This window comes from Gorilla gorilla, chromosome 3 (assembly GCF_029281585.2).
Source record: "Gorilla gorilla gorilla isolate KB3781 chromosome 3, NHGRI_mGorGor1-v2.1_pri, whole genome shotgun sequence".
Classification (NCBI taxonomy): Eukaryota; Metazoa; Chordata; class Mammalia; order Primates; family Hominidae; genus Gorilla; species Gorilla gorilla.
Window position 1 is genome coordinate 211,887,594 of NC_073227.2, and position 14,564 is coordinate 211,902,157.

General features: G+C 35.0%; 1 protein-coding gene across 1 annotated transcript; it reads right to left on the reverse strand.

The window, feature by feature from the left end:
* Positions 1-10,547: 10,547 nt before the first annotated feature.
* LOC134758386 (olfactory receptor 4K3-like) lies at positions 10,548-13,731 on the reverse strand. The gene has a single exon (XM_063705692.1). It carries the CDS (start codon positions 13,716-13,718, stop codon positions 12,807-12,809), a length of 912 nt encoding a protein of 303 aa, XP_063561762.1. The 5' UTR covers positions 13,719-13,731; the 3' UTR covers positions 10,548-12,806.
* Between the last annotated feature and the right edge of the window lie 833 nt (positions 13,732-14,564).

Here is a 14,564-nt window from a genome sequence, read left to right on the forward strand (position 1 = left end):
AAATTGGTTCTAATAAGCTAAGGGTGGGTGTTGTAATCTCTATGGTAAGAACTAAATGGAGGTAAAAATATATATTTCAGTAGCTCTTAGGAAAAAATAGAATAATAACAATCACAAACAGTAAGAAAGAAGAGAAATCAACATAAGCAAGTGTGACAAGTAGAAAATACACAAATAATTGGTGAAATCTCAAGTATGTCAGTAATTATATTTCTGTAAATAAACTAAATACTATAATTAAAAGACATAGAGCCAGACTGGATAAAAAGAAATAAATTTGAACTATATTATGTTTTCAGGAGACTCAACTGAAGTTTAAGTTTACAAAAAAGTTGAAATTAAAAGGATAGAGATACAACATACACATAAAAACCAAAAGAACGCTTACTTAGATAATGTACACTTATATTAGGTAATGTATACTTTTAAGGCAATATAGAGATGGAAGAAAACATTTTACAATAATTAAAGTGTCAACATAGCAGAAAGACTTAACACTTTAACTTTATATGTCCTTAATTACATACCTTCAATATATGTAAGCTGAAAAAGTTTCACAACTCCAGGAACTCCAACAGGTTCTCATTGTAAATATTTGAAACATTCTCCTGGTTCTACTGGGAACGGGGCTGAGGAATAAGAGTGATCTTTGTAAAATATACCCAGAGCTGTTTCCAAAACAGAGGACAGCAGAGAGAACTTTATCACAGCTCAATTTAAAAACTTTTTCCAGCTGGGGAAGAAAATTCTTCCTACTCCAACCCTCTCCAGGCTTCCTTTCCTAACTAAGAGAAAACAAACAAAACAACAATGACAACAAAACTCAGCAGGGTTCGGGGCTTCGAGAAAATAGAGTGAGAATGCTACAGCCATGGAAGGAAGTAGGAGGCAGGAGAGTTAACAAGCTAAACCACTGAAGAAACGCTGTAATAATCCCGGCCCTAAAACACAGACACATTGAAAGATGGAGATTTAATCAGAAGATTGTAAAACACTACCCTCTGCAACAATTTACCGACATACCGACAGAACTTCTGTATAGTAACAGCCTACAATTGAGAGCTACGTGACAACAGACTTTCTCTGAAGAGAGACACGTAGGGAAGCCCAAAATCAAGAGAAGAAAATAAAACAAAGACACTAGAGAAATTCAGCCTCTACTTGGCCAAGGAAAGAAGCCATGAGCTTGAAGATCCCCAAACTGAAATGCAAAGAGAAAAAATAGACTAAAAAAGAAAGCAGAAGAAAATAGTAAAAAAAAAAAAAAAAAAAAAAATTGTGAGAAAATGAAAAGAGATGTAAGTGGGAAGGAGAAGAGAAAGAAGAAAAACAGAACTGACCAGGAGAAATTTTTGAAGTAATAATGACGGACAACTGTCTAAAAATGAAGAATGAAACCACTGATCCAGGGATGCCAGAGAACAGCAAGAATGAAAAATACAACAAAAACCCAACACACGTAGACATAGAATATTAAAACTGCAAAAATCCAGAGTCAGAACAAAATACTGAAAAAATCATGGCAGAGGGTACATTTTACAAATACAGGGGAACAGGGTAAGTATTATAGTGGGCTTCTTGTTAGAAAAGAAAGCAGTAAAAGAATAGAGTGAAATATTTAATGGATTGAAACAGAAACCCTTTATTAACCTACAATTCTACATCCAGTGAAATTATCCTTCAAAAGGGAAGGAGAAATAAATTTCACAGACAAACAATAACTGGGGAATCAATTGTCAGCAAAGCTACCCTGAAATAAATATTAAGAGAAGTTATTCAGGAAGCAGGCTAGAAACTTGGATCTACATAAAGAGAGGGAGACCATTGGAAAAGGAAAAAATGAAAGTAGAATAAAATAATTTTTCCTTTCTTAACTGGTTTACAAGATGTTTAAAGCAATGGCAGCATTAATATATAAGGTTGTTATCACATATGGATAAGTGAATGAATGATAACTATGTTACAAGTGACAAGAGGGAGAAATTGGGAATACTCTATTATAAGGTACTTGTACTACATGTGAAACAGTATAGTGTTATATGAAAATGAACATTAGTTAAAATGTGTATTGTTAACTATAAGGCAATCACTGAAATATTTTAAAAAGTATAATTGATAGGAAAGAGAGGAGATATAATGGAATCAGTAATACAAAGAAACTAACACAGGAACAGAAAACCAAATACTGCATGTTCTCACTTACACGTGGGAGCTAAATGATAAGAACTTACGAAAACAAAGAAACAAACAACAGACACTGGGGTCTATTTATTTGAGGGGGGAGGGTGGGAGGAGGGAGAGGAGCAGAAAAGATAACTATAGGGGTTCTGAGCTTAATACCTGGGTGATGTAATAATATGTACAACAAACCCCCATGACACATGTTTGTTTATGTAACAAACCTTCACATGTACCCCCAAGCCTAAAATAAAAAGAAATAAAAATAAGAAAGAGAAAACAATCCACAAAGAGAAAATATTTGCAAAAGACACACTGATAAAGGACTGTTATCAAATATATACAAGTAACTCATAAAACTCAGCAATAAGAAAACAAATGAACAAATTAAAAATCAACAGAAGACTTTGATACCCACCAGGGAAAATATACAGATAGCAAATAAGCACATGAAAAGATGCTCCATGCATGTCATCAGGGAAATGCAAATTAATACCACAGAGATACCACTACACATCTATTTGAGTGATCAAAGTCCTGAACACTGAAAATATAAAATGCTAACAAGGATATGAAACAACAGGAACTTTCATTCATTGCTGGTTGGAATTGGTGCAACCACTTTGGAAGACAGTTTGGCAGTTCCTTACCAAAACTTAACATACTCTTACCATATAATCCAGCAATCATGCTCCTTGGTATCTACCCAAAGGAGTTGAAAACTTCTGTCCACACAAAAATCTGTGCATAGATGTTTATAGCAGCTTTGTTCATAATTGCCAAAACTTGGAAGCAACTAAGATGTCATTCAGTAGGTGAATGGATAAATAAGCTGTGGTACAGCCAGACAATGGGATATTATTTAGCACTAAGAACAAATGAGCTATTAAGCCATAAAAAGACCTGGTGGAACCTTAAATGCATATTACTAAGTGAAAGAAGCCAGTATGAAAAGGCTATATACTGTATGATTCTAACTATATGATATTCTGGGAAAGGCAAAACTATGAAGAGAGTAAAAAGATAGTAAAGAAGGAATAATAGGTGGGAGCACAGAGGATTTTTAGGGCAGTGAAAATACTCTGTATGATACTACTGTATAAGTATATATATAGAATAATACTGTAATTATACATTTGTCCAAACCGCTGAAATACACAATATCAAAAGTGAACCCCTAATATAAACTATGGACTTCGGATGATAATGATGTGTCAATGTAGGTTTATCAGTTGTAACAGATACCACTCTGGTGCGGGATGTTGGTAGTTGGGGAGGCTGCGCATGTGTGGCCAGGGGATACATGGAAAATCTCTGTACCTTCCTCTAAATTTTGCTATGAACCTAAAATTTCTCTAAAAAAAGTAAAGTCTTTTTTAAAAAAGTTATAATAATAATGATAATATCAATCCTTTAGATTGTGGCTAAAACATTGCTCAGAGGTATATTAATAGCTTAAACTTCTCATATACCACATAAAGATAAATAAAACATAATTGTGTTCCCAACTGCACTATTTCGGTAATAAACAATACAGTGAACCTAAGCAAAATGTCAGAAAAGAACACACAGAAAATAAATATTAATACATTAAAAACCAGATTTATATTGGAATCAACCAATAAATTAAAGGTAATTTTTAAGGAAAATATGGCAGTTGGAATATTAGCTACCTAAAGAAATCACAATTTCACAACACTTTAATTGGATATTTAAAAAATCATTACAGGCATAGATGTAATTTTAAAACAATTATATATTTATTTTCAAAAAGGAACTGGAAATACAAAATAAATTTAATCAGTTTCAAGGAAAATATGATTACCAAAACTCACTCCATGGTTCTGCAGACCGTACACGAATCAGTGCCAGGATCTGCTTCTGATGAGAGCCTCAGGAGGCTTACAATCATGGCAGAAGGCAAAGGGGGAGCAATATTCTCTTTGCTTTTTCATTATTTCATTTTTTACTCGGGAGAAATTTTCAAAGGTAGAAATATTCAGCAATATACAAAATTTACAAGAGAAATATATGCACTGAAATAATTGCAGGTATTAAAATACATGGAATATAAACTCACAGTTCAGGTTTGAGATCATTACAAGATGAAGGAAAGTAGTGTGTTCATAATTTCTGAGAAATACATACCACTAGGTGATGGCGAATTGCAAAAAATAGCCATAGCTTCTGCTGCTACTGCCATTTCCAGATCCTACTTCATTTAATGAGAATCATAAGCATCATTAGAAGCAAATAATATTGCTTTGATCTGCAGTGAAGTGTTCTTTAGAATGTGAGATTGGGGAAGTATTCTGAACTGATTGAATTCAGAAATGAATAGATAAACAGGAATTAAGGGGACTGTGGATGAATGTGAAACAGAATGAAGTATGTTTCCTAAGGAAAAAAATGAGTATTTAGTATTTAGCCAGAAAAGAATAGAGCAGACCTCACTGAGACAGCAGCTTCCAAAAGACCTGTACACTTGTTAGGATGCTCCATCTTACTGCTGCATCTTATTCTATGGGAAATGCTGCCTGCTGAAGACTCTCTGATCAATTATTTTTTAAATAAAAATGAAGATAAGATACACATGTACTTCAAAAAGTCAATTCTAGATTCACATTATCATTTAAATGAACCTCCCTTAAACTTGTTGAATTCACTCTTTTGGCTTGAGACAAAGTGACAGGCAGGTTGTGAGGGATTAATACATCCTGCAGATGCTTAAAACAGTTTCTTGATTGACTCTGTAATTAACCATTCTATGGGAAGGATCAAAACACAGGATAAATCATAACTTACCCAGAAACTGTTATCATCAAATCAAATCATCTTTCCATTCTTCCATCTGTCCAAGTAATTCTGAACACCTTCTGGAACACTTACTATGGGCCAGAATTTGTCAGTAAGAAATGATCTGTCTCCTTAGGGGGAGCTCATAGACATGTTGGGAGTGACAGACAAGGTAGCGAAATGTCAATCATAAAGTGTCCATAAGCATTATGACAGATGCTTGTACAAAGTGATATGAGGACATAAAGGTCTGATACAACTGGGAGGAGGGAGGAAGGAGGAAGAAGTCTATGAGACGGTGTTGCCTGGGTTGTACTTAACAGCAGAACCAAAAGCATGCACACATCGGTCCGGCCAGGCGGCAAGCAAACATATGAAAAATGGTTATCCAAGTAGTTAAACTTGGACAGGACTTTGTGGGAGCAGGGCAGAATCAAGATGTGAGACTAGGAAAATAGAAGACGGATTGCCTCTACAGTCTGTACTTTTGTGAAAGGGTAAAAGTAATTTAAAGAGTTTAAGCAGAATTGTAACTCATCAGGGGACTCTCACACAGACTCCCTTCTCGCCTGTCTTTCATCTCTCAGTTCCTCACTTCTAGTTTCCTTTTCTCTTTTTTAAATTCTATCACTGTCACTTCCCTTATTTTTCCTCTTTTTGAAATCACCTCCAGCCTTAACCAAGTTTATCAGTCAGCCAATTTTATATTTATGTTATGTATATGCAACTAAGATATGTTGAATACTACGGATGCATTGCTGATAATTTGTGCTATACTAATAGTTTTGGTTTTTCATCAGAAAAAAATTGTTTACCTACTATTATGCTTCATTTTTTAAATATTTGTGTGGTATTTCTTCATTTAATGGGCTGTGTGTCTTGAATTTCCACTTGTATTTTGAAAAATCTATACTTTCTCACTAACAAATGTTAATTCTTTGTAAAAGGCATCTAAACTGCAAAAGTAAGGCTTTTAGGAAGTTAAAGCCACCTAAAATCACATTTTGCTAGATTGATCTTCAAAGTTGGGCATTTTTGTTCTTTGAGATGTTTTCATGTATGGACAATACTGAATCATACCATTTTTTCTGCTCAGCAAGATTTGTTTTTTATTTTAGGTGTCTGTTATGTAAGCTATGGCATTTCCTTTCAGTTACAAGACCTCCTCAATGCTCAGTGAATTTAACCCTTTGTTCAGGGATAGGGATCTCGGAGATCTCTGTTGTTGCCTGGAGTTGAACATTTTAAATTCTAATAAATATTAATTTCTACTTCCCCCAATCATGTTTAAGAGTTTCTACTATAGGGACTCTTTCAAACACACTGGGATTAATCTGTGTCTCTTTTTCTTTTTTTCATTTTTGTCTTTGCCAATCAGTTAACAAAAATCAGTAAAAACAAAACAAATCTGTTATTTTAAAATTGCATTTTCTTAAGGATTACTGAGGTTTAATATCTTTAAATGAGTTTAGTCATCACTTATATTTTTATAATTATGAGTTACTTGTTTTTATGCTTTTCTTTTTCTATTTAATTGAAACCTTCCAATTTGTAGTTAGCACACTAACATATAATCATCTATATTTCTACTGATGAAAATATTGTTTCTTTTTCTCTCATTAAATTGGATCAACTAATATCAATTGACATTAAACTAAGAAATTCAGATTTCTAGAAAATAAAGAAGGAAAGAAAAAATCACTAATTTTTCTATTACTCAGAGAAAATAATTAGTAATTTCATTTTACTGTATTATCTCTGAGTCTTTAAAACAATACTTGTTTTTTTTAAAGAAAAGACTCTTTTTACAGCAGTTTTAGGTTTATAGCAAAACGGAGAGGAAGGTGCATATATACCCCATGTATCTCAAATGTGCGTAGCCTCCCCCATTAACATCCCCTACTAAAGTGGTGTGTTTCTTACAATTGATGAATCTACATTAACACATTATTATCACCCAAAGTCCATAGTTTACATTAGTGTTCACCTTGGTACATTCTATGGGTTTGGAAAAATGTGTTATGATAGGTATCTACCATTGTAGTATCAAAAACTCTTAGATTTGATACATGAATTTAGTAAATCTTAGTTAAGTACTATGTTGAGTACTTAAGTCAAAATGTTCTATTTCTGGTTTGATTGCTTGTGCTTTTGAGGTCTTTGTCATAAATGCTTTGACTATACCAATGTCCAGAAGAGTTTTCCCTGGAGTTTATTCTAGTATTTTAATAGTTTCAGACCTTACATTTAAGTCTTTAATCCATCTTGAGTTGATTTTTGTGTATAGTGAGATATAGGGATGCAGTTTTCATTTTTCTGCATCTGGCAGTCCAATTTTCCCAGCACCATTTAGTCATGAGAGTGTCCTTTCCCCAGGGTATGTATTGGTTGACTGTGTGAAATGTCAGCCGACTGTAGATATGTGATTTTATTTCTGGGTTCTCTATTCTGTTCCATTGGTCTATATGTCTATTTTTATACTAGTATCATACTGTTCTAGTTACTATAGCCTGGTAGTATAATTTGAGGTCAAGTAATGTAATGCCTCCAGCTTTGTTCTTTTTGCTCAGATTGCTTTGGCTATTTCAGCTCTTTTTTTGGTTCCATATGAATTTTAGGATTGTTTTTTCTAATTATGTGAAAATGACATTGGTATTTTGATAGGAATTGTATTGGACTTGTAGATTGTTTTGGACAATATGGTTATTTTTTATGATATTGATTCTTTCAATCCATGAGCATAGGATTTTTTTTCATTTATTTTTATTGTCTACAGTTTCTTTCATCAGTGTTTTCCTTGTAGAGATCTTTCACCTCATTGGTTAACTATATTTTTAGGTATTTTATTAAATATTTCTTGTAGGTATTGTAAATGAAATTGCCTTCTCGATTTGGTTCTTGCCTTAATTGTTATTGGTGTAAAAATGCTGATGATCTTTGTACATTGATACTGTATCCTGAAGTTTTACCGAATTCGTTTGTCGAATGTAAGGGTTTTTTGTTTGTTTGTTTGTTTTTGAGAAGTCTTCCATTGTGTGGAATATCTTTGGAAAAAGATATTTACCCCTTTACCTTCAGCGTATAAATGTCTTTACTACTAAGGTGAGTTTGTGATAAATAGTGTTTAGTTGGATTGTTTTTTAAAATCCGTTCTGCCAATGTATATATTTTAAGTGGAGCATTTAATTCATTTACATTCAAGGTGAATACTGATATGTGAAATTATCCTCTTGAGGATATGACTATGATGTATGTTGACTAGGATTGTTGGGATTTGCTTCTGGCCGTGTTCAGCGGTGAAATCTCTATATGATTTCCTTGGTTATAAATAGCTTTAGTGTGGTGCCTTTCTTAAATGCTGGTTGTAGTAGTGGTGTTTTGGGCTGCTGTGTGGGCTCACCACCTCCTTGGTAGCTGGGGTGGCATAGGTGATGATGGTAGCAGAGGTTGTAGGAAGCATGTCTCTTACCCAAGTGTGGTATACTTGTGTCAACAGATGTTTACGATGGGTTGTGCAGATTGACTTCCAGTCCAGTAGGTGGTGATTGCAGGTAAACTCAGAGAGGAAGGAGAGAGACCACTTAAGAATCTAACAAAGGACCACATCAAATAGGTCTTTGAGTGAGAAAAATCTAAGTATATCACCCCATGTGCAAATAATGCAGAAAAAAATTTCTGACCCTTTAAGTTTCAAAAATTTAAATCTTTTGTATAAATTATTTAACTAAAATAAATGTAGGAAATAACTGTTAAATGTAAATGTATACCAAATTTAAAATAAACTCATGTTTATGACAAAATAGGAAATCCAAAAATAGTCAATAAGTATATGAAGAACATTAAAATTCATCTGTAATCAAAGAAATGTAAATAAAAAATAGAATTGCTATTATGTTTGTAAAAAACTGTAAAAACTTAAAATAAAAGAATAATATGTCATAGGTGTTGTGGGAAGTCAGGGATCCCGGACGGAGGGACTGGCTGAAGCCATGGCAGAAGAACATAAATTGTGATGATTTCATGGACATTTATTAGTTCCCCAAAATTAGTACTTTTATAATTTGTTATGCCTGTCTTTACTGCAGTCTCTGAACATAAATTGTGAAGATTTCATGGACACTTATCACTTCCCCAATCAATACCCTTGTGATTTCCTATGCCTGTCTTTACTTTAATCTCTTAATCCCGTCATCTTCGAAAGCTGAGGAGGCTGTATGTCGCCTCAGGACCCTGTGATGACTGCGTTAACTGCACAAATTGTTTGTAGAGCATGTGTGTTTGAACAGTATGAAATCTGGGCACCTTGAAAAAAGAACAGGATAACAGCAACGTTCAGGGAACAAGAGAGATAACCTTAAACTCTGACTGCCAGTGAGCTGGGTGGAACAGAGCCATATTTCTCTTCTTCCAAAAGCAAATGGGAGAAATATCGCTGAATTCTTTTTCTCAGCAAGGAACATCCCTGAGAAAGAGAATGGGTCCCTGAGGGTAGGCCTCTGAAATGGCCGCTTTGGGGGTGGCTGTCTTTTACGGTCGCAGCGGTGGGATGAAATAAGCCCCAGTCTCCCGTAGCACTCCCAGGCTTATTAGGATGAGGAAATTCCTGCCTAATAAATTTTGGTCAGACCGGTTGTCTGCTCTCAAACCCTGTTTCCAGATAAGACGTTATCAATGACAATGCCTGCCTGAAACTTTATTAGCAATTTTAATTTTGCCCTGGTCCTGTGATCTCGCCCTGCCTCCATTTGCCTTGTGATATTCTATTACCTTGTGAAGTACGTGATCTCTGTGACACACACCCTATTCATACAATCCCTCCCGTTTTGAAAATTGCTAATAAAAACTTGCTGGTTTTACGGCTCAGGGGGCATCACGGAACCTACTGACATGTGATGTCTTCCCTGGACACCCAGCTTTAAATTTTCTCTCTTTTGTACTCTGTCCCTTTATTTCTCAGACCGGCCGACACTTAGGGAAAATAGAAAAGAACCTACATGACTATCGGGGGCAGGTTCCCCCGATACATAGGTGAGCCTTTAAGAAAATAGACACCATCATACTTTGCAATTTATAGTATAAATTATAAATCTTCTACAGATCATAAGTTCAAAACATATATCAAATGCTTAAAAATTGCCATATGATTAAAATCCAATTACAAAATTTTTTTCTTCAGGTAATAACAACAGATTAGCTAAAATATTTAGCTATTGGGCAAATATTTTACAATTATTTATTTTAAAAATAAAATCCCCAAAAATAGAGAATTAAATTATTCATTACACATCCAGCTGGCAAAGGGATTCAGCCTTATATATAGAAAAATAATACCATGGAAAAGTTTATCTTTTAATTTAAAAGATAAAAGGTAGGACTTGTAGATTCAAGAAGTGCAGTGAACAAGAGAGATGACTACAGTGAAAACGATATCATAGGCATATTGTCACTTTGCTGAAACTGAAGGCAAAAAGAACATATTTATGGTAGCGAGAAAAAGGAACTTAATATCTTCAAAGGAACAGCAATAAAACTGATGACAATTCAACAGAAAACATGAAAGCCAGAAGCATTGGAATAACATTTTATTATTATTACTTTTACTTTTATTTTAGGTTCAGGGGTACACGCGCAGGTTTGTTACATAAGTAAATTGTCCATCATGGGGATTTTGTGTACAGATTAATTTGTCACTGAGGTGATATGCATACTACTTGATAGGTAGTTTTTTGATCCTCTCCTTCCTTTCACCCTCCACCTTGGAGTAAACCCAGGGGTTTGTTGTTCCCTTCTTTGTGTCCATGTGCACTCAATGTTTAGCTCTCACTCATAAATGAGAACATGCAATATTTGTTTTTCTGTTCCTGAGTAGTTTTGCTTAGGATAATGGCCTCCAGCTTTATCCAGTCACTGCAAAGGACATGATCTCATTCCCTTTAATGGCTGAGTAGGATTCCATGGTGTGTATGTACCACATTTTCTTTATCCAGTTCAAGCTTTGAGAAAAATTGACACATTAGAATTCCAGACTTAATGAAAATATCTTTCAAATATGAAGAAAAAATAAAGACACTTTCGGCCGGGCACGGTGGCTCACGCCTGTAATCCCAGCACTTTGGGAGGCCGAGGCAGGTGGATCACGAGGTCAGGAGATCGAGACCATTCTGGCTAACACGGTGAAACCCCATCTCTACTAAAAATACAAAAAAATTAGCCGGGCATGGTGGCACACACCTGTAATCCCAGCTACTCGGGAGGCTGAGGCAGGAGAATGGTGTGAACCCAGGAGGTGGAGTTTACAGTGAGCTGAGATCACGCCACTGCACTCCAGCCTGGGCAACAGAGCGAGACTCCATCTCAAAAAAAAAAAAAGACACTTTCAGATAAACAGTAACTGAGAAGAAATCTAGGAAGTGTTGCTAGGGTGGAAAAAACTTTCCCAGATTGCAGTAAATATTGAATGAAAATCATCAAAATGGAGAAATATACAATATTCACTATTTAAACCACAACCAAAATAGCAACAACAAACAACAATACAATCTGGCATTATACTGCACACATAATTTTAAAAGGTTATTACAGTTTTTACTTTTTTTACTGTGAGTATGTGATAATGAGGACTGCCACAATATCTAGTACAGGATGCCACTGTCTTGCTTTGTGCTAAATTTCACCTGTAGTTTTATTCACCATTGCTTTTCCACAAAAATGAAAACATTCCTCTTTTATTCAACTATATATCTCTGTCAGGCCAGATGGCCTTTATATAATTCTAACAAAAGCACATGTTACAACAGACGCAATGCAGAGTAGATGAGAGAACTCAACTGCTTCTATTCAGCCATACGCTAAAGGAATTTGCAAATAGGTAAAACCATTCCATTCTTCTTTATTACATTTTTGAAAATATTGTTACTTTTCCTAAAATATGATATTTGCAGTAACTAATAATGCCTTATTTTTGTTATTTTTAAGCATTAGTACATAATCATTTAATTTTTTAAGATTTCTAAACTGATAAATGTTAATAGATATAACCTTCTTAAACAGAAGGTCTTTGGGGTCCCTAGTCATTTTTAGAATATAACACAATGTCCCTTATTTTATCTGGTATAGATAATGAACTTCCAACACATTTATTAAAAGAAAGAGAAGTAATACCCTAAGATTGTTAGTGCACTCATCTCTCTTTTTATTGTGTATCTCCTAAAGACAATTACACAGTTTTGCAAATGGCCAAGGCATGAAGTTGAAGGAATAACATTCTCTCTATATTATGACTGATTCAGTCTTATTCCGAGTGTGATGGGGAATGTTTCACAATTACCTTTACAGTGTCTCTTCAGGTAAGTTAGGTAGAGTGATTATTAATTGAATGACTAATTTATCCATTTGTAAAAATAAAGATAGCAATACTCAATTCACTGGCTTATTGAAAAAAATTAAGAGAAGACTTACATGACATACTTTGCTCAAAGAAATGCTTAGCATAATAGAAAATTTCAGCATATGGTAGTGGGTATTGGAAGTAGTAGCACCAAGAGTAATAAATGTCATTAATTAACTTCAAGTCATCCTTGAGCACAGTCAAAATCATAGTCCTAAAGACTGGCCAAATTTCCCAGACAGGAAATAATTTAGCATTCAATAATCAATAAATGATTGTGGAATTGAGTAGAATTGACACAAATCTTTCATTTGGAGATATAGACGACCATCTGTGAACTGGGTAATGTTTCCCAGTTCAAAGTAACAGGTCAGATGTGACTAATTTAGGGACATTACTATAAACATGCTAGGGTGAGACACTAAATACTCACTGCAATCTAATACTAACATAGTAGTCTCTTTATGGCATTTTTAATATCTTTGTTTCTTAGGGTGTAAATGGCTGGATTTAGGAGAGGTGTGATGACTGCATAAAATACAGCAAGAAACTTGTCCACCCAGGGGATACTGACTGGCCACAAATAGATGAAGATGCAAGGCCCAAAGAATAACACTACCACTGTGATGTGGGCAGCGCAGGTAGAGAGAGCCTTGGATGCTCCACCCTTAGAGTGAAGGCAGACAGTAAACAGAATATGAGAGTAAGAGCTCAGCAACAGAATGAAGCAGATGGTTGCCAGTACCCCACTGTCAGCATTTATCAACATTTCTAGAATATAGGTGTCTATGCAGGCTAGCTTGATTACCAATGGAATATCACAGAAAAAGCTGTCCAATTCCCTGGGTCCACAGAAGGGCAGCTTTGCAATCATAATTAGTTGGCTTGTTGAATGCACAAAGCCAATAATCCATGATATCATCACTAACCCAATGCACATATATCTGTTCATGATGCTGGAGTAATGGAGTGGCTTGCAGATGGCCACATAACGGTCATAGGCCATTGACACAAGCAGTACCATCTCGCCCCCTCCAAAGAAGTGTCCAAAGAAAATTTGACACATACAGCCTCCGAAGGAGATGGTCTTATTTTCTTTGAGAAAGTCCGTGATCATTTTAGGGGCAGTGACTGAGGAAAGACAGAAGTCAATGAATGAGAGATTGGCTAACAGGAAGTACATAGGGGAATGGAGATGGAGGTTAGTGATAATTATAACCACAATGAAGATGTTGCCTAAAATGGTGATCAAATAAAGTGAAGAAAATATCACTAGGAGTAAGTCCTGGAGCTCCCATGAATCACAAAGCCCAAGAATGATGAATTCAGACACCACAGACTGATTTACTTCTTCCATTTAGTCCAGTTTGTTCTAAAGTCATCTGAAAAAAAAAAAAAAGGCACAGCATCACATTTTCTGAATAAACAGTATGTGAATTTAGAGGATTTTTTTTAGAACTGATTCACTTTATTACACTAGTCCTGATTATTTGTATACAGTGCAGCAAGAATAATTATTTGTTTTTACATAGGCTTTTAAACTGGTTTTGATGGAACTTTGTTCCATAGAAGGAATCTCAGATAAAATTTTTAAAGCCAAGCCCAGCCATGGATTTGTACCATCAAATACCTGTGAGTTGGGTGAATTCCTCTCTGAGGTTCCAAGATAAACTTGGGGCTCCTGGGCCTGTCAGAAAGTGACATTCTTTCTAAATTAACTGAGACCTGTCTCAGATTTTTGGGGTTCACAACTTTAGAGCTTTCATTTAATCTCACCTAAACTTGATAAGTTTTATTTTTAAAGCCTTCTTCACTGTTTCCAGTAATAACTTGTATGAATGCAAAAGTATCTGAGAACAGATCTCATTCAATTTAGAAAGTTTATTTTGCCGAGGTTAAGGACGCACTCATGACACACCCTCAGAAGGTCCTTATGACATGTGCTCAGTTAAGAGGATTTCTTAAACGTCGCTGATGGAACCAAATACTAGTATAATCGTTTTGGGAAAACAGTTCGCCCTTATCCTGGAAAACTTAACATTCACACATTCTATGGCCCAGTGATTTCACTTCCATTTACAACCCAAGATAAACTCTTGCATATGCATACAAAGAGAAATTTATAATAATGCCCATTGACAAAACAATGGGATATTATTCTGAACCATAACAAATGAAGCACAACTACATAAAATCATATAGA

Coding starts and splice junctions, on each gene's coding strand:
- LOC134758386 (XM_063705692.1), bottom strand. CDS start 13,718: ATGGAAGAAGTAAATCAGTCTGTGGTGTCTGAATTCATCATTCTTGGG.